Below are 27,827 nucleotides of genomic sequence, written 5' to 3'. Positions count from 1 at the left end.
GACAACTGCTGAAAGACATTTCCAAAGCATCTCTGCAGACAAAAAGTTCTCAATTTGAATGACATTTGACATATGTAATTGTCTGTCACATAAATTAAATGAATAAGCTACTTCCCTTGAAAGATATTGAAGTCTGCCAGCAGTCAGAGTCTACTTCCAGAAGAAGCTTGATAATGCGAAGGCTCCAAGAGCTGTTTATCCGTGGTCCTTTTTTTTTTGTGTGTTAGCAATATATTTGCCATTTTATATGTGCACCATTTTTATTATTTTGTACTCAACCACTTTTTCTTTGAAGAATCGTCATTTCTTGTCTCAACATATGGGAATAATTCCCATTATCTGAAAATCCTGCTTGCCTGACCTGTGTGATGAGCTCCTTTGATGGTTCATCTGGACTGCCTACCATCACTGCCTGCTACTGCAGAGGAACCACTACTGCATTTCTTGACAGCTCCTGGACCATCCTTGGAATTTAGCTCTGGCCCTGCTGATGTCATTGTATGGGGGGAAGAGATAAGAACCAATGCTGGAGACCTGCCTAACCTATGTGATGAGCTGCTCTACCGGGATACCTGGACTGCCTACCATTACATTCCTACTGCAGAGGAACCAATGCTGTGTTTCCTAACAGCTCCTGAACCATCCCCTGGGCTTATCTCCATGCTCCCCCTCCCTCCTTGATGTGATCTGCATGGGGGAGTCGAGAGCCAACGTGGGACACTGGAGGTTCTGTGCACATAAAGGAGCATGACAAAGGAGTTCCTTTATGTGCTCCTTCATGCATGCCAAGGAAAGCCAAGTATCTGCCTTCTTTCTTGGATTCTTCTTGTACGTCACCAGCGACTATCCCTGTCATCATCGAGAAAGGCAAGTATGGCGATTTAATGTCACTTTTTTATAAAAGCTCAAAGCATAATCCATCGTTTCTGATGGCAGTAAAGTACAACCCTCTAGATGCTGCCACTGCAACTAGAGATTGCAAGATGATGATAATAAATGCTAAATTCATTAAATGGAAAATTCCTGTTTATGATTTAATCTCTATTAATCACCCCAACTTTCTATGTGTCAGAGTCCTGACTTATGAAATCTGACACTTGACTTTTGAATCTGATTTGCCCTCCAGGCCATTCAATCATATCTCAGCCTTGGACAAAGGATCAAGATGGGGTTTTTAAATAGTTTTTAGGGACTGTTTTCAATGGGAGAAGGGGTCACCTTATGAAATGCTTGCTGTATTTGCAAAGGATATCAACATCTGCCTTGTTTATTGTCCTCTAGGATTGCTTCAAGTCAAATAAGTCTCCTATTTTTGAACAATTATGTGCTCTGAGACTAAATGTAATAACATGTTTGTTGTAGGAGAATTTAATCCCCATGTTGACAATCATTCGCTCTCTACTGCCTGTGAGCACTTTTGTGGAGAATATGCTTGACTTACGTTTGGAACAAATTGTTTGCTGCCTTTACCCACAAATTGAACTACATTCTGTAGATCCTACCTACTTACAAGATTGTCCCTAGGTCTGGCCACCCACTTATTACTTTTAATTATCCACATTCCAGTAGCAATATGTCACCTGAGGCCTTCCCTTAGCCATGTTTCTAAAAGTGCTTTGATAGATCCTTGGTTACTTGGCAATCAGTTAACATCTATGCTAGAAGTATTTCAACCATTGAATGTGAAGAGGTGATTTCTAGCTGGAATTCTTTTGTGAATGATGCTTTTGAAAAAATTGACCCATTGAAATTGTGTATCCAAAACTGTGTAGGCTACAGGGGCTGATGCAATGCAGAGGCTCATGCTGTATGCCATAAATTATGTAAGCTTGAATGTCCGTTGGCATCAAGCCGAGTCCCCTACTGTCCTCCAGGTATCTCAATATAAGGTTCTGATTGATGGATCTAAGAAAGCCTTTTTTGCTGCATAACTTCAGGCTGTTGGGAATAGTCCTAGAGAATTTATGTATTTATTTACTTATTTACTTAAGACCTTTTATATACTGTCTTTAGCAAATTAGATTTGAACAAAAACGGTTTACAACAATGAGCAAAATAATAAATACTATTCATAGAATCATAGAAATGACGGCAGAAGAAGACCAAATGGCCCATCCAATCTGCCCAGCAAACTTTCGCACTTTTTTTTTCTCTCATACTTATCTGTTACTCTTGGCTCTTAGTAACCTTTTTTATTCTATTTCCCTTCCACCCCTGCCATTAATGTAGAAAGCAGTGTTGGAACTGCATCTAAGTGAAATAGCTTAATTAGTTAGGGGTATTAACCACCGCAATAAGCAAGCTACACCCATGCTTATCTGTTTATCCAGACTATGTAATTCAGTCCTTGTTGGTTGTTGCCTGAATATAGATCCACATTTCTTCATTCCCCCCTGCCGTTGAAGCAGAGAGCTATGCTGGCTTTGCATTGAAAGTGAAGTATCAGTCTTGCTCCCCTGCCGTTGAAGCAGAGAGCTATGCTGGATATGCGTGAAGTGTCAGACTTTCTCCCCTGCCGTTGAAGCAAAGAGCTATGCTTTCTATGCATTGAAAGTGAAGTATCAGGCTTATTTGGTTTGGGGTAATAACCGCCGTAACAAGCAAGCTACTCCCTGCTTTTTTGTGAATGCAAATCCTTTTTTCCACGTTTCCTCATTGCCACTGAAGCTTAGAGCAATGTTGGAATCGCATTAACCATGCGTATGTTTATTGAATAAGGGTATTATCACCAGGTAGTAGCCGTCGTTCCCGTGAGCCACCCACTCTTCATTTCACATCCTCTAGACTTTATGGATCCACAGTGTTTATCCCACGCCCCTTTTTATTCTTTCATAAAGTGAAAGTAAAAATAAAAATAATAAAAAGTATGAATAAAAATTACATAGTAACTTATCACTATCAATATTACTAAATATCTTTATCCTAAAAGATATTAAAATAAAATTAAATTAACTTTAAATGTAACAAAACATAAAGATGGAAAATTAAAATAACATCATAATAACACAACATAATAAAAGAAAATGGATCTATTTAATCTTTTATTCAGTAATTCTAAATGCTTCTCTAAAGAAGTATGTTTTTAATGATTTTTTAAATTCCTTAGTATTTGAAATTTGCCTTATACAAAATCTAGCCCGATCTGCTGAGAGTTCTTCCCTAGAAAAAGCCATAGCGACCAAACAACTCAGCTATGATGATTTTATGAATTTTTTTGTCACTAAAATTTCCAAGATTTCAGCATCATTTTCAACTACAAGCTACTGGTTTATCAGTTAGTAAAGTGAAATGGTCCTGTTATGAGCTGATATCTGAGCTTCTCAATCCCTGTAATGTAGCTATATTGAAATTTTTGAAGGAGATTCATGCCTTCATTGGTGATCATTGTTAATTTATCACTAGCAGAAGGATTTATTATGGGCTTATTGAAACAGGATTCTGTTAGACTGTCTAACGGTCTTGATTGTGTTGCCATCACTAACTGTTGCCTGATCTCATTACTATCTTTCCACACAAAAATTCTGGAGTCCTTGGTCTTTAAAAAGTTGAATGATTTTGTTGAGAATAAGAAAGTATCAGAAAATCACTCAATACTGAGACCCTATTACCCTCTATAACTGATGTGGTTAGACATGACTTTGATGTATGACAGGGATATATTCTTATTATAATTAATATCACGGCCACTTTAGATATTGTCAGTCATATGATCCTTCTGTAATGCTTACGAGACCTGGGGATTGTTGATACTGTCTTAAACTGGTTTGAGTCATACTTCTTGAGAGATCTCAACAGATGAGACTGGAAGTAATTCTCAGCGTGGTAATGTATACCCACACAGGTACCTCAAGGGTCAGCATTGTCTGCCCTTTTATTTAAAATTTATTTAGCACCAATATGCAAATTATTTTCAGGTTTCTGTGTGGATAGACTGTATGCCGATGACATACAGCTCTATATCCCCCCCATCCAATCATCCTGGGCAGAGACCAGTAGTATGGTATAGTTTGTCTGCTATATTGCAGTGGCTTGCCCACAATAAATTAGTGTTGAATCTGGTCCTGCAGAGGTTTTCACACTGTTTGTTCCATCCTTCATTTTAAAGATATTGCTTTGCCAAGTCAATCCTGTGTGAAAAGCCCAAATATTCTAGTGGAATGCTAAGTCTGAGGCTTTCCCAGCATATTAAGTCAGTAGTGAGATCTGGATTCTTCAGACTTTGATTACTCTAGGAACTAAAGACTTTATTAGATAATTATGAGTTTTGTTATGTGGTCCAGGCCATGATTTTGCCCCTTTTAGACTGCTGTAACTCTGTCTATATTGGATTGCCGGCCTGTGCCTTATGGCCTCTGCAAATTCTCAGAATTCCTCTGCCCATTTAATCACAGAAAGGAGACTGAGAGACCACATCACTTTGGCTTTGTTTGAGCTATACTGATTGCCAATTGAGTGGTGAATAAAATATAAAATCACCCTGTAGATGCACAATTTGATGTCTTAATTCACTTCCTTGGGCTAATGCAATACTATGGATACACAACTTTTGTACCCTTCAGTCATCCTAGCATGGGTTGCATGATATTCTATCTGTCTACCAAGCTTGTCTCTCCAAAACCAGAGATTGAACATTCTCTGTAGCTGCTCCCAACTTGTGGAACTCATTGCCAGAAAATATGCATTTGGTCTTGTATACTAAGACTTTCATGGTAATGTTGAAAACCTTTCTATTTCAACAGGCATTTTCTGAGCTGTTGTAACTGCGTATTTTGATATGCTGTTATTGCTCAGTGTGTGTGTGTATAATATATGTATGTTTCAATCTGCTAGAATATTTTTGTTTTTGGATATATGTTTGTTTGATATTTTATGTACTTTTTTATGAGTGTGTTCCAATTGTACACCGTTTGGAACCTTGGCTAAGTGACTAATAAATACTGAAATAAAAAAATAAATAATTAATCCATTATCCGGAATGGCCTTGGTCCCGACCATTCTGAGCCAGCCTTTACTGATTGGCCAATTTAATCCTCTATTTGAGTTGTGTGGAAGGGCAAACAAAATCTGCCGTATGGTCTTTTTTTTACCATTATGTTTCTATATTTCAGTTGCCCTTCCTTTTTCCTTTTGTTTCTGCTAGTAACTCTGCCTGTCCTCCTCCTATTTCTGTTTTCATTTCCTGAATACTATTATTCTTCCTCTTTTTCTGCTGCATCTTTGGTGAAATAAGATATATTTTTTTTATTCTCTTCCACTTGCTAACTTGCCTGATGCAACAATTTATTGCTATTTCAATGTCCCTTTTTATTGGGCTTCATAGTTCCTCTGTAACTTTTAAATTCCCTATTCCTGACCAGCCTTTTTTTAATATACCCAATTATTTGCTTAGTTTGCCTTTCTAAAATGAGGGACACGTGTTCTCCTATAGTTTGGTTCTGATGCATATAGTACAGTGATCACTGGACTCCAGGTTGTCCTCTGATACAGTCTCCATTTATCAATGCCACTTCCAGTGTTACTTCTCTATAAATAGTTTGCTCTACTAGTTGCCTGAGAGAGACTAGTATCAAATTTCAGTTGATCTAGCAGCCATCACTCTCCAGTCTACATCTAGTAGATTTATGTCCCCCCATGAACAGCACCTCAGCTTTGCATGCCCTTCATTGGATGGTCTCATCATTCCTTTATCTACCTCTTCACCTTGTAGTGGCAACCTATATATCAGTGGTGCTCAAACTGGTCATCGTGCACCTTCTTAGCCAGTTGTGTTGTCAGGATATCCCTAATAAATATGCACAAGATATACAATATTTGGCATGTATACTGCCTCCAAGGTATCCAGATATATCTCATGCATGTTCATTAAGGATATCCTGAAATCTCAACTGGATGGAGTAGGCGAGCTGATGACTGGTTTGATCACCACTGCTATGGATTATATCTACATAGATATTAAACCCCTTCAAGACAATCCACAGTAACTCATCTTCTCATTGGTCCTTGGCATTTGCTTTGCTTTTATGTTGTCCCTAATGTATAAACTTCCTACTCCTCCCCCTCTTTTACCTATCCTATCGCAGTCCTGATTATTACTGAACCATGATTTAGTTATTGCAACTAAAACAATGTCCTCTTTTACTATGGTGGCTGCTAGGACAATGATTTTGTTAAGTAGACAACAAGCATTTGTATACCAGGCGGTTTTTCATACAGTTCTGCAATCCTTGGTTTTCACAGATTACTGCAGCTTGTTGCTTATTGGACTGCCTACAAATTTGTTGAGGGCGTTGCATACTTGCAGGGTCTAAGATAAGAGATTATATTACCCCAGTTCTGTTCTCATTACACTGACTTCTGATCCAGTGGAGTGTGATGTACAAGGTGACAGTGTTTGTTCTTAAATTATTACATCATATTACCTCTCCTTGGATTGGTTCAGTCCTACAAATTTATACTCTGACCTGTAATTTAAGATCTACCAATTAAAGTCTTCTTTTTTTAATATGTATGTTCTGCAATAGCACATGTCACACTGTTAAAAGAATTTCAAACATTTATAAACTGTATACAGTAATTTAGCTTAGTCTTACAACTTGCAAATCAAAGAATAACCATTGAATAACCTGCATGCACATGTTAGAGTGAATTTAATTTTATAAAATAGAATAAAATAAAGAAAAATGAGATAAAATAAAGAAAGGAACTAAATTAAAATAATCCATCCTAACACCTTCCCAACTCTCACCCCTTACTACACATTCATCTCACACCCTATCTTCCCATACATTCATACTCCCCCCCCCCTCCCGTCTCATACAGAGTCCAAAGAAATGTACCATCCACATACTCTCAATTTACCAAGCCACAGAATATACCAATTCCTTCGTGTTTTTGTTCATCAACATTGAAACTATGAAAGAACTTCTCCCACACCTTCACATATTCCACATACTTATGCTTATTAGTAAAATTTTTTATCCATTCTTTCAACTTGCATGAAATTTGTTTTCTTATTTTTCCACAATTGCAAGCTGGGAGGCGTATCTCCTGTCCACTCTGTCAAAAAAGATTTGTATGCTATATAGAACGCCAATATTATGAATAGCCATGTGCCCTTATCCATTCCAGAGATGTCAACCATATCCCAAAAGAAGTACCTTCCTTTGAATTGGAAGGAGAACCTCTGTACAATTCCAAATTTCCCTCATAACCTTTTCCCAAAAAAGTGATATTCTGGGAGATAGAAATTTATGTAGGAGATCTCTGTCTGCTATTGTACATTTAGGAAAGCTAGAGGAATCATCAAGATCCATGTGAAATCTTTTGATATTATTAATATAGCAATGAAGTAGTAATTTAAATTTAATTTCCCTTAAATTTGCATCTATGCACTCCTTGTACATGTTGTGGAAGCATTTTTGAATGTCCTCCACCTTAATTTCAATTCTCAGCACTACATTCCAGAACTTACTGACCTCTTCCAATGCCTCTATGGATGTTTTCTGTTTACATAGAAAAAACCACTGTGAGATTTAATTCTTCCAATCCCCTACCCAGGACATATCTTCCAAAATGTTCCTTTCTCTTTTAATGGTATCTTGTGTCCATTTCAGTGAGATTAGATAGTGCCTAGCTAAAGTCATCTTGAAGTCCCTGCTCCACTTTTTGCTTATTTAACAGAAACTCCCAAACAGGCATTCTCAATAGTTGGCCCATTGTTGTGGAATTCGTTGCCTCTTTCTTTGCATATCATGTCAGATATTCACATTTAAAAATAAAAAAGCACTAAAAAGTGTGCTAGTTCAAAATGCATTGGACATCCTATCAGACTTGTTAACTTTGATTTTTCCTCCCTATCATGTAGAATTATTGTAAATTATTCAGTCTGGTAGAGTACATTTGATAGGTATTTAGTTTTAATATGTTGCTATGTATTGTGTGTTCTTGTTTTATTTTATTGGGTATATTATTTTCTACCTCACCCTGAACCTAGGAGGATTCGGGTTCTAAATATTTTAAATAAACTAATTAAATAAATAAATGCCTTTCCAAGATAGTTTTCTTTCTCTCTCTGGTTATATCTCATTTGTTCCCAAAGAATTTCCCACAGCTATTTGATCGGCCTCTTTTCTTCCCCCCAGTTCAGTCTTTGAATTTCCATTTGGTATTGTAACTGTCTGAAGTTAATATAATTTATATATTCCTTTTTTAATACAGGATTCTTTGTATATTTTCCTTGACTCAGGATTTCTTCACAGTTAGTGTCCTGCTTAACTGTTTGTTTGTTTATTTTGGGAGGGGGTTTACCATTTCCCCTGTAAACCTAATTTAAAGCCCACCACCCTCCTCAATAGGTAGGTGAATGGAAGGTGTGGTGAAAATGCTACTCACCAATGCATGCTCAGCCTTAGGCAAAAAATGCAGTACGGTAATTGCCAGAAATTTCACCACTTTGTAGCAGTGTGCCACACCAAGTAGATGCAAGAAGTAATCACAAAGAAAGTGAGCAACATTGGTTTCTAGGCTCTATAACATAAGAAATAGCCAATGACAAACTGACTGAAGAAGTTAGGATCAAATCAGGATCTAAAGAGTAAGGGGCAAGATGGCCGCAAGTCAGTAGATGCCAGGCTGTTGAGCTCTCTTTTTCCAGCACAGTTTCATGCTCTAATCTGCTATGGCACTGAAGAGGAAGGGCAAAATCAGGGTTTTCCACTCCGAACTCTCATTGCTACCTAGCCAGCAGTTGATTGTCTCCTTTTTGTCTTCTGTTGACGCTTCATGTCTCAGCGGTGAGGTCCCCATTGTAGCACTTGGCAAGAGAGAGAGCGTCTGTGCTTCCTGGGGATGAGGTTTCACTCAGCCTCTGAGAACAGGCTCTTCTGCCGGCTGATTGACGCATCTCTTCTGATGACGCCGCTGAACTGCTGGCAAGTATACACCAATGCCGGCATCTGAGCGGGTGAGAGCCAAGGACATCACCATATCTACTATTACACGTCTGGTAGTGGCTAGAACTGCATTTTCTTCTCTGCCCTCAGAAGGCATTGGTCTGGTAAGAGGACAGGTTACATTTTTCCTCCTGGAGCTGTTTCCTTCTCTGCGGATCCAACGTCGCAGGAGTCCTTTCACATGCCCCCAAAGCTGGCGGTTAAAACTTTGGAATCACTTTGGGAACTGATGGAGAATTTTGCCAACATTTTCTCCTTTTCAATATTAAAAAAGGACTCTGTTATTACTAAATTGGATCCTATGGTTGCTCAGCATGGAAGTTCTATCTATGAGCATTCAAGGCAAGACATTGTTAAAATTCTATTCAGGATAATGGAGTTATATCTCACAGGCTTGAATTGCTGGAGAATTCTTCTCATTGGCCTAATCTCAGAATTTAGAATTTTCCCAAGATTTTGGGTGAACTTCTGATGGTTACCTTAAAAAAAAAATTTCCTCCAAGTTTTCGGTATTGCACCTGAAGAATTTCCTTCTATCTAACCTTTTTGCGTCATCTCCTTAAGCTTCTGTGAGTACTCCAGCTGGGAATCATTTTTCTCCTCTGAATCTTACAGAATTCCTAGAGTCATCTAGTCTGGAAATTATAGATCGGGCCACTTTGCTTGTGTCTTCTGTTGCCAATTCAGATCTTTCTAAAGTGATGTCTTTGAATTTTTGTAATTTAAAGTCTTTTTATGGCCAAAATCTGAGGATTTTTCCTGATATTTCTAGGCTTACCCAGCAAAGGAGAAAAGGCTTTCTAGCTCTCAGGAAAGATATTCTTGACCTAGGGGGTTTTTTTGTATTATGTTACTCTTGCAAATGCTTTGTAAAGTTACATTCAGATACCTTTGTATTTTTTGCACCTGAGCAGCTGCAATCCTTCCTTGATGCCTGGAAAATTGCTTCTTCTCCAGTTCTGAGCGATTATTGGTTAATGTATGGGGGTCTTTACTCACTACTGGGCTTTCCTTTGAGTTGCTTATTTGTTACTCCTGAAATTTACTCCCCCTTTCTTTTTCCCTTTGTTTTTCTTTTATTAGGGGATAATGAGTATTTAGTTTCCAGTATATATGTTATTGTTGTTAGGATCGTGGACTCTTAGACTGACTTATGTGATTAATATAAGTCAACAGGCGGATTGAAATAGCATACAGTCTTAAATGAAACAAATACCTAAAGTCTTTTCAAGATCAGTGAATCCAAAGATGAGAAGCTGAAGCAAACAAGCTGGTGATTAACTCTCAAAGTTATTTATTTTCTTTTACAAAAGACAACATAGAACCATGAATGAAATCCAACAGAGACCTTCCAAAAATGTAAATTCAATCCAACAGAGAATCTCAAAAAAAATGTAAATACAAGGCAAAAATACAGAGACTAAGCAGAAGAGAAGCGTTCACCGTAGCTATCAGTTGCCAAGGCAACCTGAACGCTTCTCTTCAGTACATATAAGCAACAAATTCATGACGTACCTTTTACAGTTTAAATCAGCTTGAGCCCCCTGTTATCCGTGCGAAGACTCTTCCTACCTTCGCCGTCACGCACGCGTTGAGACAGAGTACATGATCTCAAGCTCGCATGCACCCCGACATCAGGCGCGCCGCAGCAAACGAGCCTCAGCGACTCCCCGACTGACGCGCCAAGAAATCAACTCGGCGACCTCACTGCCCCAATCCCAACCTGATCAAAGGTAAATTCCCAACAATATATTATTGGTCGTAATTGCAAATCTAATTCAAGTGATAATTGTTTCTCTTTTTCTTTTTTATTATTATCCTCATGTTGCTTTAACAAAGATCTGTAATGCTTTGTTAACTTAAAATTGCATAAATAAAATTTAAAAAAATCAGGACCTAAAATGGTACAAGACTGCAAATTTAAGATACTCTAGTTTAAAAAAAAACAACAATTGGATTCTAGAGCAAACTCCTCTATCCTAACTGCAACTGCTTAAGAACGACTAACGCGGGAAATGGCTGGCATGATTAAAGTGGTAAGTATAAACCAACAGGGTGGTATGCACCTATGGTTCCAATGACCAAATGAAGTGGGAGCATACGCCCAAGTATGGATCTGATAAAACTCAATAAAAATGTCAAGGATAAATTAATCCTTTCTGGCCTACAAGAGAAACATCCAAACTAGCAGGACGAGCCATATTCTCCATATTTGAAGCAGCCAGTGGATTTTTGCAAATCCGGTTAGATGAGAAAAGTGCCAAGCTGACTAGATTCTTAACACCATGGAGATGTTACTGCTTCCAAAAATGTCCATTTCAGCAGCCTGAAATATTCCAGTACAAGATGGCTGAACTTCTTGATGAAACCAAAAAGGAGAACTAATTACACCATCTCAAAAATCACAATGCACACAGAACCAGAAATAGCAGAAACATTAAAATTAAACAGACACTGTTCCCATTGATGAAAAGATAACAGAAGGGTGTCAGCAAGCCGGAAACAATATTATAGCTCAATAGAACCCAAAAGGTTCAACAGGCAACCCAGCCTTCTCTATCATTCACCCTAAAGTTCAATCAAAGACAAAAATACATTTTTAGAAATTTCTTGGTTGCAGATAAGGTCATTATGACACCAGGAAATCACAATATCAAATGGCAAAAACAGCCCAGAGTCCATAGATGTCAAATAATCACAATTTTGAATAGCAAAGAACAACCCTGACATCAGCAGGTGTTTTGGACAAGCTCTGCTTCAGGGGGAATAAACCCAATAAACGAGTTGCTCAAAACCAGACACAGTCTCATCATGTTGAAGGGAGACTCTTCTGAAAACAGTCCAAACAAACACCAACTTGAAACCATAGGCCTGGATTTTAAAAGGGCTACGCACGTAAATTTCGGGGGTTTGCGCACATGGCCCGGTCACGTGTGTAATCCCCGTTAGGTGCCAAAGTACCTGGCCTGCTTGGGGGGGTGTGGTCTGGGGGGGGGGGGCGGGCCAGGACATCGCCTTTAGCCACCGACCTGGGGAAGCATGCACCGGCAACGAGCCGGCACATGGAAGATACTTCTGCTCCAGAGGAGCAGTAAGTATTAAAATAAAAAATTAGGAGCTAGGTAGGGTTAGGTAAAGGGTCAGAGAGGAGAGGGGAAAAGGTAGGAAGGTTAGAACTAGGACGTTCCCTCCCAGTCCACTCCATAATTGGACTGGGAAGGAACTGGGGACCGGTCAATCGTGTCACCGCACATACGTTATAAAATTCCCCCTCCCTGCATGTGTGAGTGCACGGCCATTGGACTTTATAACAGGCCTGTTATAAAATCAGCACAACCATGTGTGTGCGCCGGGAACCACGTGCACTTGGACACGCGTGGGTCTTAAAATTGACCCCATAGGAAACAGTGATGTCCGATCCTGGGATGGAAGCTATTAAAAGAACGAACAAAACTTTAATGTCCCTGACAGGTTGAAAAGTGAAGTCAGCCAGTATAATCCCAGACATAATCCTAATCAAACCAGCACATATAATAATGAATTCCACAGGCATGTAACCGCACAAATGGATTTCACTTTGTAAGGACAGCCTTCTGAAAGAGAATTGGACTCTTCACTGACATGTGCCTGACACAATATTAACTTATTCACTCCTTTACTGGCTGCCGATTGGTCACTCCACAATCACATGTCAGTGAAAGGACCAATCGGCTGACAGTGAAAGATCAGCCCCGCTGGAGGAGGTAAGGTCTTCTCCGCAGGGGTTCCCGAGTAGGGAAGGAGGATTAAGGGGGCTAGGGAGTTGTATGGCTTAATATGATTTTCTAAGAGGAGCGGGAGGGGGCTGGGAGAGGACTGACTCCTGGACCCACCAGCCGACTGCATTTTAGAAAGTGAGCCAGACCTGCCCTATGACTTCATTTAAAGTGATCCTCAGAAAAAAGAGGGGGAGGGGGCCTGGGAGAACCCCCGGGTCTGGACTGCCTAGTATGCTGGGACAGACTATTTATGTGAGAGAGAGTGATGGTTCAGCATGCTGGGGAGGTTGGGGAACTTTTAAAATTATGCTTTTTCAGTTTGGAATGCTTTTTATGCTCCTAATCTGTTTAGATACTATCAGCTTACCTCATCCTGCGGGGACCATGGTTTAATGCCTGTGTTAAATATAACACGTACTAAAATCTAACGCCGATTGTAGCGCGGGTTTTATTACATCGGCCCCATAAACAGAAGGGTCTTTTTGGAGCTGCTCTGAACTTCAGGTTAATTTCAGAAGCACACAAAAAGCAAGATGAAGCTATTGGTTAGCCCCCCTTTCTGATATGGTAAAATAGCTTTCTGTGATTCTGCATCAATGCAAATTTCATGAATTTGGGATCTTCCCATTCTCAGAACCATGTAAACACATTTTACCGATAAATTCATCATTTTAGAATGCGGGAGGAAAACCATTGCATTTTGTGGGGCAACATAGAGGAAATGTAAGTCCTTAGTTTAGATAGTGCTGGCATTCATGTTCTTCTTTAGGGTTTTTCAAAAAAGTATTAAACAGATTCAGTGGTATACAGTGAGTTACACAGAACTCAGTTATGCAAAATTCTTCCGCAGCACGAATGTCCCAGAATCTAGAGATGTTCAGCAGATGACATTTTGGGTCAGCTCAGGTGGGCAGGAAAGATATAAAGATTTGACACTGTTCTACAGAGATTTAATCCTGTGCATAATATTTCTGCAACACTCTGAACTTTGCACAGAAGAGGCTGTAATCAAGTCAGAGGAAAGAAGTACATGTGGTTTATATCTGTTTTCACTGAAGCAGTCTGTTATTTAACACATGAAAGCTGCAAATGACTTTGTTGGAGGTGAATCAATTTGGCCTTTGATTTCAAAGGGACAGCTTTCTTCTTTTAAACTGTTAATACAGGAATAGCATTTCTTTGTAATTAAAATCTTTTTTTTTTATGTAAGCGATGGGTGATAGAATGCTATCTACAGGGGGCAAATATGGGCAGTGGCTGTACGGAGGGAGACTACAGGATCTAAAGAGTTATGTGGCCAAGCGATTGGGAGGTCAGCCAGGGGGCACATGCGTGGTGGGACTTAGTGCCTTAATTTAAGTAAATCTATTACTCTAGCTCAGAGAAAAGGTGAGGTCATTTGATGGGATCAGTCGGGATCTTCTCCATTAAGGGAGTATGCTGGGCTCACAGAGAGGCTTCCAGTGATGACTTCGGACGAGGGCCCAGGATGCCCATGGAGGCCGCACTCCAAATCTCTCGCTAAGAGGCCAGTGCTTCGGTACTGAAGGAGAAAGAAGTAGCAGGAAGAAAGGAGGCTCCCTTGCTGTGGAGGGAAGTAAGCAGGCAAGGGGTGGAGTGAATGAACCTGTTCAACTCAAATAGGAAGTGAAGAGACTATGGAGTAAATTTCATAAGGGGGTTTCGTGCATAAAAATAGCACACATGCTATTTTATAAACATCGAGGGTAGGCGCGAAATTTTCGTCTTGAGCGTACATTTTACCGTGGATAATAGGAGGGTGGGATGCAGCAATCAGAAATACACACAGTCTGTTCTATTTCGTAAGAGAGATTTTATTTCTATTTATTTATTATAGTTCTATTCCGCGTTTTCAGACATTTCAAAGCAGGTTACATTCAGGAACTGTAAGTATACCCAACATATTTGTACATTTTTACATCTGCTAATTGATTCACGCCGGTGAAACTGGACTTCTGTTGTCTGCAGTTTTTGGATGGAAGGTCTGGATGAAGAGGGGACTAGGTTAAGGGTGAAGTGCTAGAGGGTCTGGGTGAACTGGCAGAGGTGTCGGCAATTTTGTACTTCCTAGTGTGTGCACAAGTATTTTCAAAATGGTATACATGCATGCTTTATAAAACACCCGCCTCTGGGTATAAATCAGGGTTTTTATTTATTTATTTATTTAAGTTTTTTATATACCAACATTCAAGACAAAAGTCCCATCATGCTGGTTCACATGAAACAGGAGTGCAAAATAAACTTAAACTTGAACAATAGTGCGGAAAAGCAGTTACATGTAACAAGGAAAAATAGAACTTGGAGTGAGAAGGAAAAAGGAAAGGAAAACCAGCTAATTACATATAATTACATTGTAAGAGGTAGCTAATAGTGATATTGATGGTGATGTGTGTTGATTGTTAGGCGTTAAATAATATTGGAGTTAGGAAAAGCCTGCATGAACAGCCAGGTCTACATGAACAGCCAGGTATACATTTTATACTTTTTTATGCATGTATGTCTATAAAATGGACAGAGGAAGAATGCATTTCCGTGCATTGGAACTATTCACGCATATTTGGAGCAGAAATCTGTGTTATTTTATAAACTGTGTAGTTTGTAAAACACCAGTATTAACCTCCATGTAAATGCTGAATTAGATAGATTTGAAAGTTAAGATCCCTATATTCCTGTTGATGTACACATCTACACTTTTCTACCTCAAAATTAAATCCAAGCCTTTGGGAATATTAGCTCAATGTGTGGACTGTCTTCTTGTATAACTTTGTGCTCCCTGCCATCAAAGGTCTATTTCAATATCTACATGATCCCTTAAATAGGGCTCACTCACCTTCTTCCCTTGTGACTGGGATGGGGGGTGGCTGTATAAGGAAGGGAAGCGGGGAGGGGTATGGGGAGAGGCCCCCAGTCTGGGTGAGGTTGATTGGGAAGGGAATGGAGGAAAACAGAGGATAAAAGAAGGATGGAAGGGCATGAAGAGAGAGAGAGGAAGAAGAGGATGCAACGTTGAGGACCATACGAGGAAAGAGTACTCATCTAGGGGATGGCATTATAAAATCAGGGGGAAAGAACAAAAAAAAACAAACAAACCCAGTTAAAGGGGAGACAAAATGATAGAGAGCAAGGCCAGAAGGGCGGTGAAAATAGAGGGGACATGGCTATGTCTGGGTAAGTTGTTTCAGAAAGTGAAGGGGAGGGAAATCAAGAGAGCAAAAGAATGAGGGTGGACAGGAATATGAAGGGAATGAAATGTGTTAAGGGGAGAAGAGAGATTGGAGGAAAGGGTCAGCTGCATCTACCATAGACTAAAATGGAACTGGGCAGCCCCTGCCTCAGTTCAGGTGCAAATCTAATTGCTGGAGAGGCTACCATACAGCATGCAAAAGCCTACAAAGAATTTGATTGAATACTAAAAAAAACCCCAAACCCCGAAACATAATAAATCGTAGTTGGGTCAGGGGCTTAAATGGAAGCCACTCACACTGTTTGTCCCAAATATTTCTCTTTGATGGTAAATGAATATTGGGACCAACGAGTCTCAACATTGCATGTCTTTTTCTTCACATAAATGAATAAATCCCAACCCCGAATACCTTCTGCTATTTACCATTTACACATCGTGGCAGAGTTGGGACTTGGATGTGCGCGCTATTAAAATATGTATTCATGTTTTTTTAAATTTCCTCTCACTTAGATTTCATCAGTTTCGCCGTCTCTTGAGCTTTGTGCTCTAGGTCAGTCCTTTGTGCAGGTCGCACAAAGGATTTTGCATCCGAGGTCACTGCCTGACTCTTCATGTGAATTGTAATTAAATGGGTTGAAATCTATCGGGTTATGAAGCCTGAGGCCTCCTTGACTCTGCCCCCTCATTAGAAATAATAACAGTCCGTAGCATACTGCTGTTTCTAGATTTTTTTCTTTTTTTGTGTGGCTTTTTTTTTTTCTTTTTTCCTTTCTCATTTTTTTTTTCAAAGAGCAAATTACTTTTCGTTTCAGTTCCTCGCCAGCCTGGAGTGAACAATGACCTGTTTGAGTTTGAAATAGAAAAGGGCATCAGCGCAGATGAATCTGAAGCAAAGGATGATCCAGGTAGAGTGGGAGCAACTCCTTTAGGACATTTAGATTTTTAATGCTATTTCATTTAGCTTCTACCTAAAAATGAAAAATAATCTTTATTATAATATATGTGAGATTGTTTCCAACACTTCCTCTCGCTTCTGTGTAGTCTATATCTTTTCTTTGCTTTTGGCTCTGTTGGTAAATTGAGTATATGCCCAGCCAAACTGATTTTTTTGACCTTATGAGTGATGAAAAATCATTGCATTTGATTTGTTATCTAGTATTTTTCTTGATTCCACAGTTTCTTCCTTCTCCTCTGGGCTTCTAGCTCAACTGGAATCAGTCTCTGCCGATCAAGCCTTCATTCGTGTTTTAAACTCCCTCCCCCCTCCCCCCCACCATCTCCTGTCTAGCCCTGCCAATACTGGAGCAATCATTTGTCAGGGACTATGGATGACGGCTAGCTAGGGAACCTGGTACATAGCCAGGACTTCCTCCATAGCACCCGCAGCTCCAGCTGACCAGAAGGGCAAAAGCAGAACTTGGACTTAATAATTGCATGGCACTGTCAGAGGGCAAACTGATTCCTGCTTTTTAAAATGAAGTATTGCAAAGTAATCAGAAATCTGGGGAGAAGTTGGATACTGCTCTTTGACAGTAGGCAAAAAGAGACAAAGATCAGTGATTGCGGTTGTTGCTTTTTTTGTCCTGCTCTGTTGTTCACAGATCCCCTGTTTCACAGCTGCAATTTTGACAGTGGTTTCTGTGGCTGGATCAGGGACACAGAGGATGACTTGCACTGGGAACCTGTTAGAGACCCTTCAGGTAAAATTATTTTGTCACTTTTTGTTCTGTACCTATGTGGCGATTCCTACTGTTTTTACTGTTGTATACCAACTGCGCATCTTGGTAACTTTCACCAAAAGTGACTGAATTGGTCAATCATCCTGATTGACACCACTAATTCTATCACGTGCTGCTGAAATTCAGCATACTGCAAATATTATGAAAAGGCTCTTAAATGTTAGTGTATCCCATAATGTAAAATATGTTAGGAATATTTGGTACCTTGATTTTATCTCTCTTAAGAGAAGAACCAACAGTAAAGGAAGGGGAATTATATATGAAACATAGCGTTGCAGGGAGTTAGGTAGTTTGATATTATCTCTCCCACCTCTCCCACTATTTTCCTGTTTTGAATCTCCCTCCTCAGATGCAAAATCCCAAGGTGTAGTTATTTCCAGCATTATTGCGATATTGCCCCTCATTTTCATAAATCCTGCCCAAACTTCTCCCTAATCCCGACCCTTCCCAGAATTTGCATTCGTGCCTTGCATTAGTGCAGTTATCGCATGCGTTATGGTGTTAATGCATGCGTTGACGCGTTATCGTATGCGTGAACGCCATAACCCATTTTGATGAATGACCCTATTAGGTTGACACAGAGTGTATACGACTTTTCTGGTGTATAGCAAGGAACAAATAAATGTAGCGGATAAATAAAAAGGGGGCAAAAGGCAGAAAAGATGAACACAAAAATAAATGACTAGGTATATGAAGCAGGTGTGCCGTCTTGTGTGGGGATAGGAGGTCAAAGTGTAAGTAGAAGTTTGTGTGGGGGAGGAGAATCTCAAAGCATTGACTGGGAAGGAAGAATAGCCAGGCCTTGCAGTGTTTCCTCTGTTTATACTAATAATTTCTCCGCTATCTCTAGCCTTTCCTTCCTTCCAGCAGTCTATGCTTCCAAGTTTAATTTCCCTGTTAAATGTAACTTTGCTTTTTCATGTTCAACCTTTTGTTTTTGGTTACTGTTCTTGGTTCAGTTCCCCTATTCGATGTGAACCGACCTGATATGGTCTCTACTATGAAGGTCGGTATAGAAAAAAAGTGTTAAATAAAAAAATAAATAAAAACCTAGGCAGTTCTTGATGGCACGTATGTCCTTTGGGATGGTGTTCCACAGTTTAGGTACAGAGAAGGGCGACCTATGAGGAAAGGCTAAAGAGGTTAGGACTCCTCAGTTTGGAGTAAAGACGGCTGAGGAGAGATATGATAGAGGTCTATCAAATGAGTGGAGTGGAATGGGTAAATGTGAATTGGTTATTTACTCTTTCAAAAAGTACAAACACTAGGAGGCATTCAATAAAGTTGCTCGGTGATACATTTAAGACAAATAGGAGAAAATGTTTTTTTACTCAATTCATAATTAAACTCTGGAATTCAATGGATGTGGTGAAAGCTGTTCGTGTAACTGGGTTTAAAAAAGGTTTAGGCAAGTTCCTGGAAGAAAAGTCCATAAATCATTATTAAGCTGGACTTGGGGAAATCCACTGCTGATCCCTGGGATAAGCAGCTTGGAATCTATCTACTCCCTTGGGATTCTGCCAGGTATTTGTGATCTGGATTGGCCACTGTTGGAAACAGGACTTGAAGGACCTTTCGTCTGAACCAGTATGGCAAATCTTTTGTTCTTATTGGCCCAAGCAGGAGAAAGCCCTGTTTAGTTGGGATGCACAGGTGAATCTCTTATGCTGAACAGAGATTTTTCTGTGGTGTAAAGAATCAGCCAGTCTCTGAGATCTTTTGGCTTGTTAAGTGTCTTGTAGATCAGGAGCAGAATTTTGAATTCAATCCTGCTGGCAACAGACAGCCAGTGACGTTTGTGCAGGCTGTTTATAATGTGGTTGGACAGTTTGCATCTTGTTATGCTTTAGCCCAGCTGCAGACAGCCAAATTGTGATTTTTGTAAGCCGTGTATAGGGAGTGCAATAGTCCAGTCCTGAGGTGATCAGGGCCTGTATCACTGTTGTCGTATCATCTATTGTTAGGTACTATAAATACTGTCTCAGATTTTGAACGTTACATGGTGTCAGGAAAGTAGCTTTACCATGAAGGAGGTTTGTATATGCATGATCAGTTGCGAGTTGGTCACTCCTAGAATTTTAGCTAATTTGCTGATGGATAAGGTCTTTCTGTCAATTGTAGGTTCGTGGGGAGGGGGGGGGTGGAGTTTGAGAGTTGTTTGGTTATCTGGGAATCTAGTTCTGTTTTGTTTCAATTTTGGATTTTTTATTTTTTTGTCATCTACCTATGAAACTCTTGCAAGCACCTATTTGCCTTGAATTTCTATACAGGTTTGCCCTAGTCTGCAGTGGGATTCATAAGCCTTCTGTGTAGAAATGGCACGTTAGACCTGTCTATCTGGTGATGAGGCTTAGAGACTGTATGTAGATGTTGAATAGTAATACTGACAGCACAAATCCCTAGGGATGTGAATTGTATTTCTGACAATTGAAAATATCGTATGATATTTTCAAAGTCGTCAGAAATCGGGGGCTCCCAAAAACCGATAGGAAAACCCCATGAAATTGTTCGTGCGGTTCTCTTATCATTTTGGGGGAGGGCGGGAATCCCTAAACCCACCCGACCCTTCAAAACATCTCCCTTAGCTTCCCCCCCCCTCCCCAAAACGTTTTAAATTACCTGGTGGTCCAGTGGCGCTCCCGGGAGTGATCTCTCGGGCCATCGGCTGCCATTAATAAAAATGGCACCGATGGCCCTTTGCCCTTACCATGTGACAGGGTATCTGTGCCATTGGCCGGCCCCTGTCACATGGTAGGAGCACTGGATGGCCGCGCATTTTTAAAGATGGCGCCGGCCATCCAGTGCTCCTACCATGTGACAGGGGCCGGCCAATGGCACCGATACCCTGTCACATGGTAAGGGCAAAGGGCCATCGGTGCCATTTTTATTAGTGGCAGCCGATGACCCGAGAGTGGGAGATCGCTCCTGCGAGCACCACTGGACCACCAGGTAATTTAAAATGTTTTGGGGAGGGTCGGGAGGGTGGGGGAAGCTTAAGGGAGCTCTTTTGAAGTGTCAGGGTGGGTTTTTTGTTTATCGGCTCGGGCGCAGCCAATTAAAAAAAAAAAAAAAAACCCGATCGGGCCGCACGAAAAAAAATTCACGATGTGAATCGGAACCGGAATCAATTCCGGTTCCGATTCACATCTCTACTCTATATTTTAGATCCTAGGACAGTGATGGTGATCTCCAGTCCTCGAGTGCCACAAATAGGCCAGGTTTTTAGGATATCCACAATAAATATGCATGAGATAGATTTGCATACGATGGAGGCAGTACATGCAAACCTTTTTCATGCATATTCATTGTGGATATCCTGAAAATCTGGCCTGTTTGTGGCACTCGAGGACTGGAGTTCGCCATCACTGTCCTAGGAGATGGAGAAGTCAGTATTTACCTCTGCTCTTTGTGATCTGTCTTTGGGGAACAACTGGTACCATTTTAAAATGGTGCCTTTGATGTCGAGGATCTCTAGGCAAGAGATTAGAATGTCATGGTCCACAATGTCAAAGGTTGCTGAGAAGTCTAGGAGGACTATGAGCTAGTTGGTGCCCTTGTCTAAACCCCTTCTTAGGTCATCTATCAGATCTTTCAATGTGGTCTCTGTGCTATAACTGCCCAGAAGCATGGTTGGTATGGGTTGAGGAGTTGTCTGTCTTCTACTAGCTTGATTAGTTGGCAAGCAACAGCTTCTTTGATAAGTTTCCCTAAGTAGGGTAAGTTGGAACAAGGCCTGTAGTTGTCACCTATGGCTCCATCTAGGCTTGGTTTGTTTAGTTTGGGTCTGATGATGGTCTTCTCTCATCTTTGAAGTTAGGATGCTGGTTTCTAACGGTGTATTTAGAAAATGTGTTAGGAGGCCAAAGTCAAGGGTACAGTGGCTGGGTTTGGCTTTGGAATCCAGGTCCCTAATGATGAGCTCATGACCTGTTGGTTATCTATACGGCGTATTATAACAACTGAGCAATATAACAAATGCATGGTCTAGCTTGTGGGAAGCACTTTGCCAAAGCATTAAAAGTCACCATTTTCAGTAACGTAGTACAAATAATTTGAATTGTATCTTATGTTTGAAGGCTGTATTCTTACATTTTTTTGTACATGACTTACAAGGTAACTGAATTAGTTTTTTCTAGATATAATTCTCTTTTTTGAAAGAAGAAATATGTATTTGAAAGAATTATACATTTTAAAGAATTATAAAAGGATTGTTTGGGGGTTATTTTTCAGGTGGCCAGTACTTGACGATCCCTGAAGCTGAAGGGAAAAGGGGAAAAACAGCACGCTTGGTCCTTCCTCTTAGCCCCTTTGGATATTCTGGGGAGCTGTGTCTCTCCTTTAGGCACAAGGTTCCTGGACTACATTCAGGCACACTCCAGTTGTTTGTACGAAAAAATGGTGCTCATGGGCCAGCAGTGTGGGGAAGAAATGGTGGCCATGGTTGGAGGCAAACACGACTATCTCTACAAGGGGCAGGCATCAAAAGTGTAAGTACAGCTGCAGTTTCTGTAGTGAAGCAGATAGCATGTGATGGGCACACAATCTCGCACAGAAAGCTGACTGACAGAGCACAATTTTGAAACCCATGAGCCCTGATGATACCATTGTCAAGCCTTCAGCTTCCTACTGCTCATCATTTCTGTAGTTCTACGCAGCCTCTATTCCGATCCATTTAGCAGGCCAATACCAGATACATTTACTCAGCTATTCAGCAGAAGATTACAAGATAAGTGTTCAGCTGAAAATACCTGCATGAAGTAATCCAGATAACTTTTGGACAGGTACTTTTGCATCCCAATTTGCCCAGCCAACTATAGTCAGGTAGCACTGAATATTGGTGTTCATGGCTAAAATGTTACCACACCCCCAGAACCCCTCTGTCATTGTCTCTCTTATCCAGCTACATTTTTTTGAGTAATGAGTTACCTGGACAAACTTTAGCCAGCCAGCGGTGGGAAATATTCAGTATCACATTTTGTCTGGATAATTTGAAAGGTTACCCAGCACAAACCCTTTGAATATCGACCTCTGTGTCCACATCTAGCATACACTCCAGGTATCCTGGAACTTCTTCCTACTTAACGTCCATTTGTGAGCATGAGATGCAGAGATCTGCTGAACAAATGCCTTTAAGAGGTAAATGAATGGACAGTGGTAGAAACCAAAGCCTTGACAACAGGGTTAATGCTCACACCTGTGACGATTTATTTATTCTGTGTAAGTGTGAGAGGAAATTTTAAAGAGTCAAATAGCGTGCCATTGTACTTCTGCAACCAATTTTAGAATGCAAAGAAGAGTTCCAAATGAAATGTTAGTTTTTACTTTTGTGTGTGCTGTTCCCCAAGTTTAACCAGCAATTCAACAAAATTTAAATTGTTGACTACGTTAAATTCTTCTGTTGCATGTCATCCTAGATATAGATAACACTGTGAGATAGATTACTCAGTGGGGCCATGAGCGGGAAGGTTACATGGCCAATTTAACCCGGATATTCAGAGGTAGTTATCCAGATAAGTCTGTAGCTGAATATACCTGGCTAAAGTTACGCAGAGAATGCTATGTGGGTAACTGCAGGACAGGTATTTTTCCAACTAGGTTTATCCTGCTTATGATAGCTAGTTAGCACTCAATGTCAGCACTCATCGGCTAAACCTTAACCATGCCCCGAAATGCCTACATCACCACCTCTCTTTAGCCAGCTAAAGTTTGTCCAAGTAATGTGTTAGGACTAAGTGGAGCTGGGGGGGAGTAAGAGGGAATTTTCAAATCTTGGGTTTTGTCCAGGTGAAGGCACAAGTTTCTCCAGGCTTCTTTCATGTGTACTACAGGCCTGCGACTTTTCTTTCCTAGCCACTCTTTACCAGTCCATGCCTGTATCACACTGGGTTTAGAACGCCCCCATAAACCCCAACACAAATCCCAAGGACAGCTGTTGGTAGGGAAAATGCAGCAGCAAAGAAAAATTTATCTTTTCTATCTTTTCCTGTTTTGTGCGTTTGTCGTGAGGGTGTTCAGTAATCCGTAACGCTAGACGTCTTTCTCGGGACACAGACAAAGAGTTTCCATCTTGATTGTACTGCTTTTTGGGGTTTTTTTATGTTTGCACAAGCATTCACACTGCCACAACAAGCAGTCGGTAAATGCTGGCATTTAAAACAATTTTCACACAAACCTATTGTATTTTATCCCAGTGAGATGCACTTAATTATAGGCGAGGGCAGTCTCGGCATACTTTGCATGCTATGAATTCTTTTGTGCCCGGGATCCATTTTGCAGTAATTCTGAAGCGGTGTCACATTGCCTCAGAGAATTCTGACTTACTCCAGTCGTGCTGCTGGGGGGGGGGGGGGAACAGGTGCAGGCCAGCAGGTCCCACAGAGGAGATGAACAGAATGAAAAGAGGCTGACAGCAGCTTAAGCTTCCTCCCTCCCCACCTGGACTCCTCTGCAGTATCTAATATAGAGGAAGCGGGGCAGTTATATCAGAGAGCTCTGTGCTCTGGCACTCCTCCCCCTTGACAGCACAACCTGACAAGCTTCCTGCTCAAGCCAGTGAAATCTGGTGAGGGGTGTTTTAAAGCAGCCGCCTTGCCAAAACAATCTGTAAATAATTCACTCAGCAGCGAGAGCAAACCCAGCAGAAGCTTCTAGTTGACGATTGCTTAGTCAGGGATTTATTCCAATTATTTTTCCAGGGACAGAAAGGAATTTGGTTCTGTATCTATGGAACATAATTAACCGAAGCTGTACAGACTTTGGGGGGAGGAGAGGTTCTCACTTTCTGTGGATCACAAACATTTAATTGGCCCTGAATCGTATGTGTGTGTTACTGAAAATTACATTTCAGGTTAGCAAGATTTAGAAGTCTAGAGATTCTTTTTTTTTTTTTTTAATGGAGTCTAATAAGATGAAAGCATTTCCTTAAGGCAATTACGGAATACCTCCCCTACCTCCAAGGGATACAGTGGTTCAGGTATGGCCATAATATGCACTTATTTCCTGTTTCATTGCCTTTTGGGTTTCCATTCCTTTCCCAGGTGATCTTCAGAGGTGAAAGAGGAGCAGGAGGAGCTGGAGAGATTGGACTGGATGACGTGAGCTTGAGGAAAGGCCGCTGTTCTGAAGATCATTAACAAAACAAACCGTCTGGTCCTTTCTGTCCACCTGTAGCCCTGTGTTTCAAAGGTGGGAGGGGGGGAAAACCCCTACTGGGGCAGAACGTTTTTGTGGCTCACTGCTCGATTGACTGCTTCATGCAATGCCTGTAAAGCGTGAGTGCCTCTCGCTGTCAAAAACAAAACTAAAGAAGAATCTTCCTGTAAGGGCATGAAACTTCCAGGTGATATTAAGTAGTTAAACTTCATCCCTGCTTATGCTGTGCACAAGGCCACAGGATCCCCAGTTTCAGTTGTGGAGCACTTGTGCAAAAATCCCTGTGTGAAGGAAAGCGAATTGTGCCTGAATGTCCTGAAAGGAAAATCCAACCGGCAGTATGAAATTACTATTCTCATTTTTTTTTTTTGACACGCGTAGTCTTCTAGCTTCTAAGTTATATTGTATACTATGTACTGTGGAGTTATGGTTTATGTTCCTAATTTAAAGCACATTATAAGATCACCTGAACCATCACTATTTACTGCCACTGACGTTACATAAGGATGTGTTGCATTAGCAAAAGCATTTTTCCTTGCATTCTGCCAGCAAACACCGGTAAACGCATGCAAGACCCTTACATAGAAAAGGTGCTATATCCCCTCCATACCGATAGTGTTTTGTGTAAATATGTATGGTTACTGATATATTTATACACATCTAATGTTTTGTGAACTCCAGTGCCAAGGGAGAAGGCAGCTGTCATCACTTGAGCATGAATACAATATGTGAAATTATCCTGCGTGGCCCTCTGTTGGTGGCCACAGACAAATCAACAATGGTCAGGGCTCCCAAGACGTAGACAAAACTCTGTTGCCTTTTAGTCAGAGTCCATGGTCTTTGGTAGCTTTAACTTATAAAATTTTGGGTTGAAAAAAAAAATTGTGCTGATAATGAGAGCTGGTTACATTTCCCTAGAAAGGGCAAGAATATGATAAACCAATGCATTATTTTTATGAGTTCATAAGAGGCGGATGAAACACGTCTAGCCATGGTTACCAGACATTTCATGAAAAAAAAAAAAAAGACGTTTTAGTTTTTTATAAAAAGGAAGGAAACAAAGCTCATGTATAATTTGTCAAAATATGTACTTGCTTTTTGTTTAATAGTGTTTTGGCCAAACTAGCCATGGGATTATAAACATTCAGCATTTTGAAAAAATTGTTTTGCTAGTAATAAAAAAAAAAAAAAAAAAGGGTTGACATGTCATGTGTGGCTCTGATGTTCCCTCGTTGCCAGAGACCATGTACAAAAGCTACAGGCAGCATTATATCAGAACTGCTCGCAGGGCCAGTGCAAGAGTGGTTGGTGCCCTAGGTGAACTTTCAGTCATGCACCACCACCCTCCCAACTTACGTCTAGGGCACAGCATTCCCTCTTACTGAGGGCAATAGCTCCAAAACAGTCCTACTTTTTTTGGGGGGGTAGTAGATCCGGCACAGCACCTCCCTGGCCTCATGCTGGTAGGGTTTTGCTGCTCCCCCCCCCCCCTGGCAATCTATGCACCCACCTAGTTTGCCTAATGGAAGCGCTGCCCTGACAGCACACTACAGAATCCTGTAGCAATTTGTTGAAATACAAAATTAGCACTTAATTATCCCATTGTAGCAGGCTATCAGCATTGACAACAGATAAGTTAATACCACCATTCCAGTTGATACATGGTTTTATAATGAAGCCGAAATATAAAACATGACGATAGAACAGTGTCACAATCTCAGAAGAGAGTTTGTATCCTCTGTGTACTGCCCCTTTGCAATTCTTCCTGAACTGCTCGATGTAGCTCCATGAAAAGTAGTGTCCCAAAAAAGCCCTCACAGGAAAGGAGAACTGAATGATTGGTGCAACATATAGTATCATTTGTCACCTTATAGCCAGTGTGGACTAACACAGTTGCTCAAACACTTTCAGAGGAGTTTGTGGAAGAGCTTGTTAAATAATCTTAAAGGTAACATCTTAGCAAAATGTTTGATAGAGGGTGTTGCTCTTTGTCCAGCGTACTTCTGAAGTACCTAGTCTCCAGACTTGCTTTTAAGCTCTAAACAAGAGGAATAAATGATTAGCAAACCATGTATCCCTTTTATAGTTAGTGAAAAACATACATCTAACTATATTGTTATGTATTTAACATAAAAAGCAAACAAAATGAAAAACAGAATAGTTTCTGATCTTCCCCAGTACTATCGCAAGAATGGGCTGAGCATCTCCTGTTATTGACTATGGGGAGTTGTATCCTCTTGTAGTACTGTGCAAACAGCTCAAATATTTTCCCCCCGAGTTTTCTCATTCTAACTGCAGAGTTTGCTAAAATTGTATAGAAAAGCACCCAACTTTATAGTTGCCCATCAAAACGTATTGCACTACAAACTACAATAGAAACAGTTATCAGAATTACTGAATTTAGTGACAACTTCATTCTTTTGTTCTAACTTTTTTACTTTATTTTTAAATCACTTTAATTTAATTTTATTTTTTTTGTTGCTAAAAAAAATGTAACTGCTTTTTTTCCAGAACGGTTAAAATAAATACTATGTTTTAAATAGACACTGATTAACGTGCAGCATGGGCATCTGATTTCCATCCCTGCTTATGAATAGGTGTATATGTTTTGGGTCTTTTTTGTGTTTTCATTTTGTGTCATCATCTGTTTGATTTTGTTTTTAAAATGGTTTGGGTGTGTTTATTTCAGGTTTTCCTTATATCGGAATTAGTGCGCACTAATAGGACTTAGTATGCACTAATTGAAAGTGTTACAAATAAGTTTAAAAGTGTCAATTGGGGGAGCAGTTTGTTAGCTAGAGGTATGGTTCTGCAGTTCATTGGCTGTCTCCTTAGTTATTTGCTTGTGTTGCCAAGGTTGCAAGGAGGTGTTTGTGGGGCGATGGCCAGTGCCTGGTAAAAAGTGTAAACAAACAAGTGATTTAATAATAGCATCCAGTTCTAGTCAGCAAAAACATGTAATACAAATGTATATTTTGAATTTGCCAATCCTTTGTATTTCACGAAAGGGGCCCTGACATTT

The 27,827-nt window shown here is 40.3% G+C and overlaps 1 protein-coding gene across 6 annotated transcripts in view; it reads left to right on the top strand.

Annotated features, from left to right (window-relative positions):
- Positions 1-26,043, top strand: part of NPNT (nephronectin) — a 164,740-nt gene extending 138,697 nt beyond the window's left edge. For all 6 annotated transcript variants that reach the window (XM_029596875.1, XM_029596878.1, XM_029596895.1 and 3 more), the window contains 4 exons: positions 16,727-16,819; positions 17,516-17,614; positions 21,884-22,140; positions 24,691-26,043. In XM_029596875.1, coding sequence (XP_029452735.1) covers positions 16,727-16,819; positions 17,516-17,614; positions 21,884-22,140; positions 24,691-24,786 — 545 coding nt within the window. In that variant the 3' untranslated portion in view covers positions 24,787-26,043. The remainder of the gene's footprint in view (positions 1-16,726; positions 16,820-17,515; positions 17,615-21,883; positions 22,141-24,690) is intronic.
- Positions 26,044-27,827: the final 1,784 nt, after the last annotated feature.

This window comes from Rhinatrema bivittatum, chromosome 1, assembly GCF_901001135.1.
Source record: "Rhinatrema bivittatum chromosome 1, aRhiBiv1.1, whole genome shotgun sequence".
Lineage (NCBI taxonomy): Eukaryota > Metazoa > Chordata > Amphibia > Gymnophiona > Rhinatrematidae > Rhinatrema > Rhinatrema bivittatum.
This window is presented reverse-complemented; position numbering and strand designations above follow the sequence as displayed.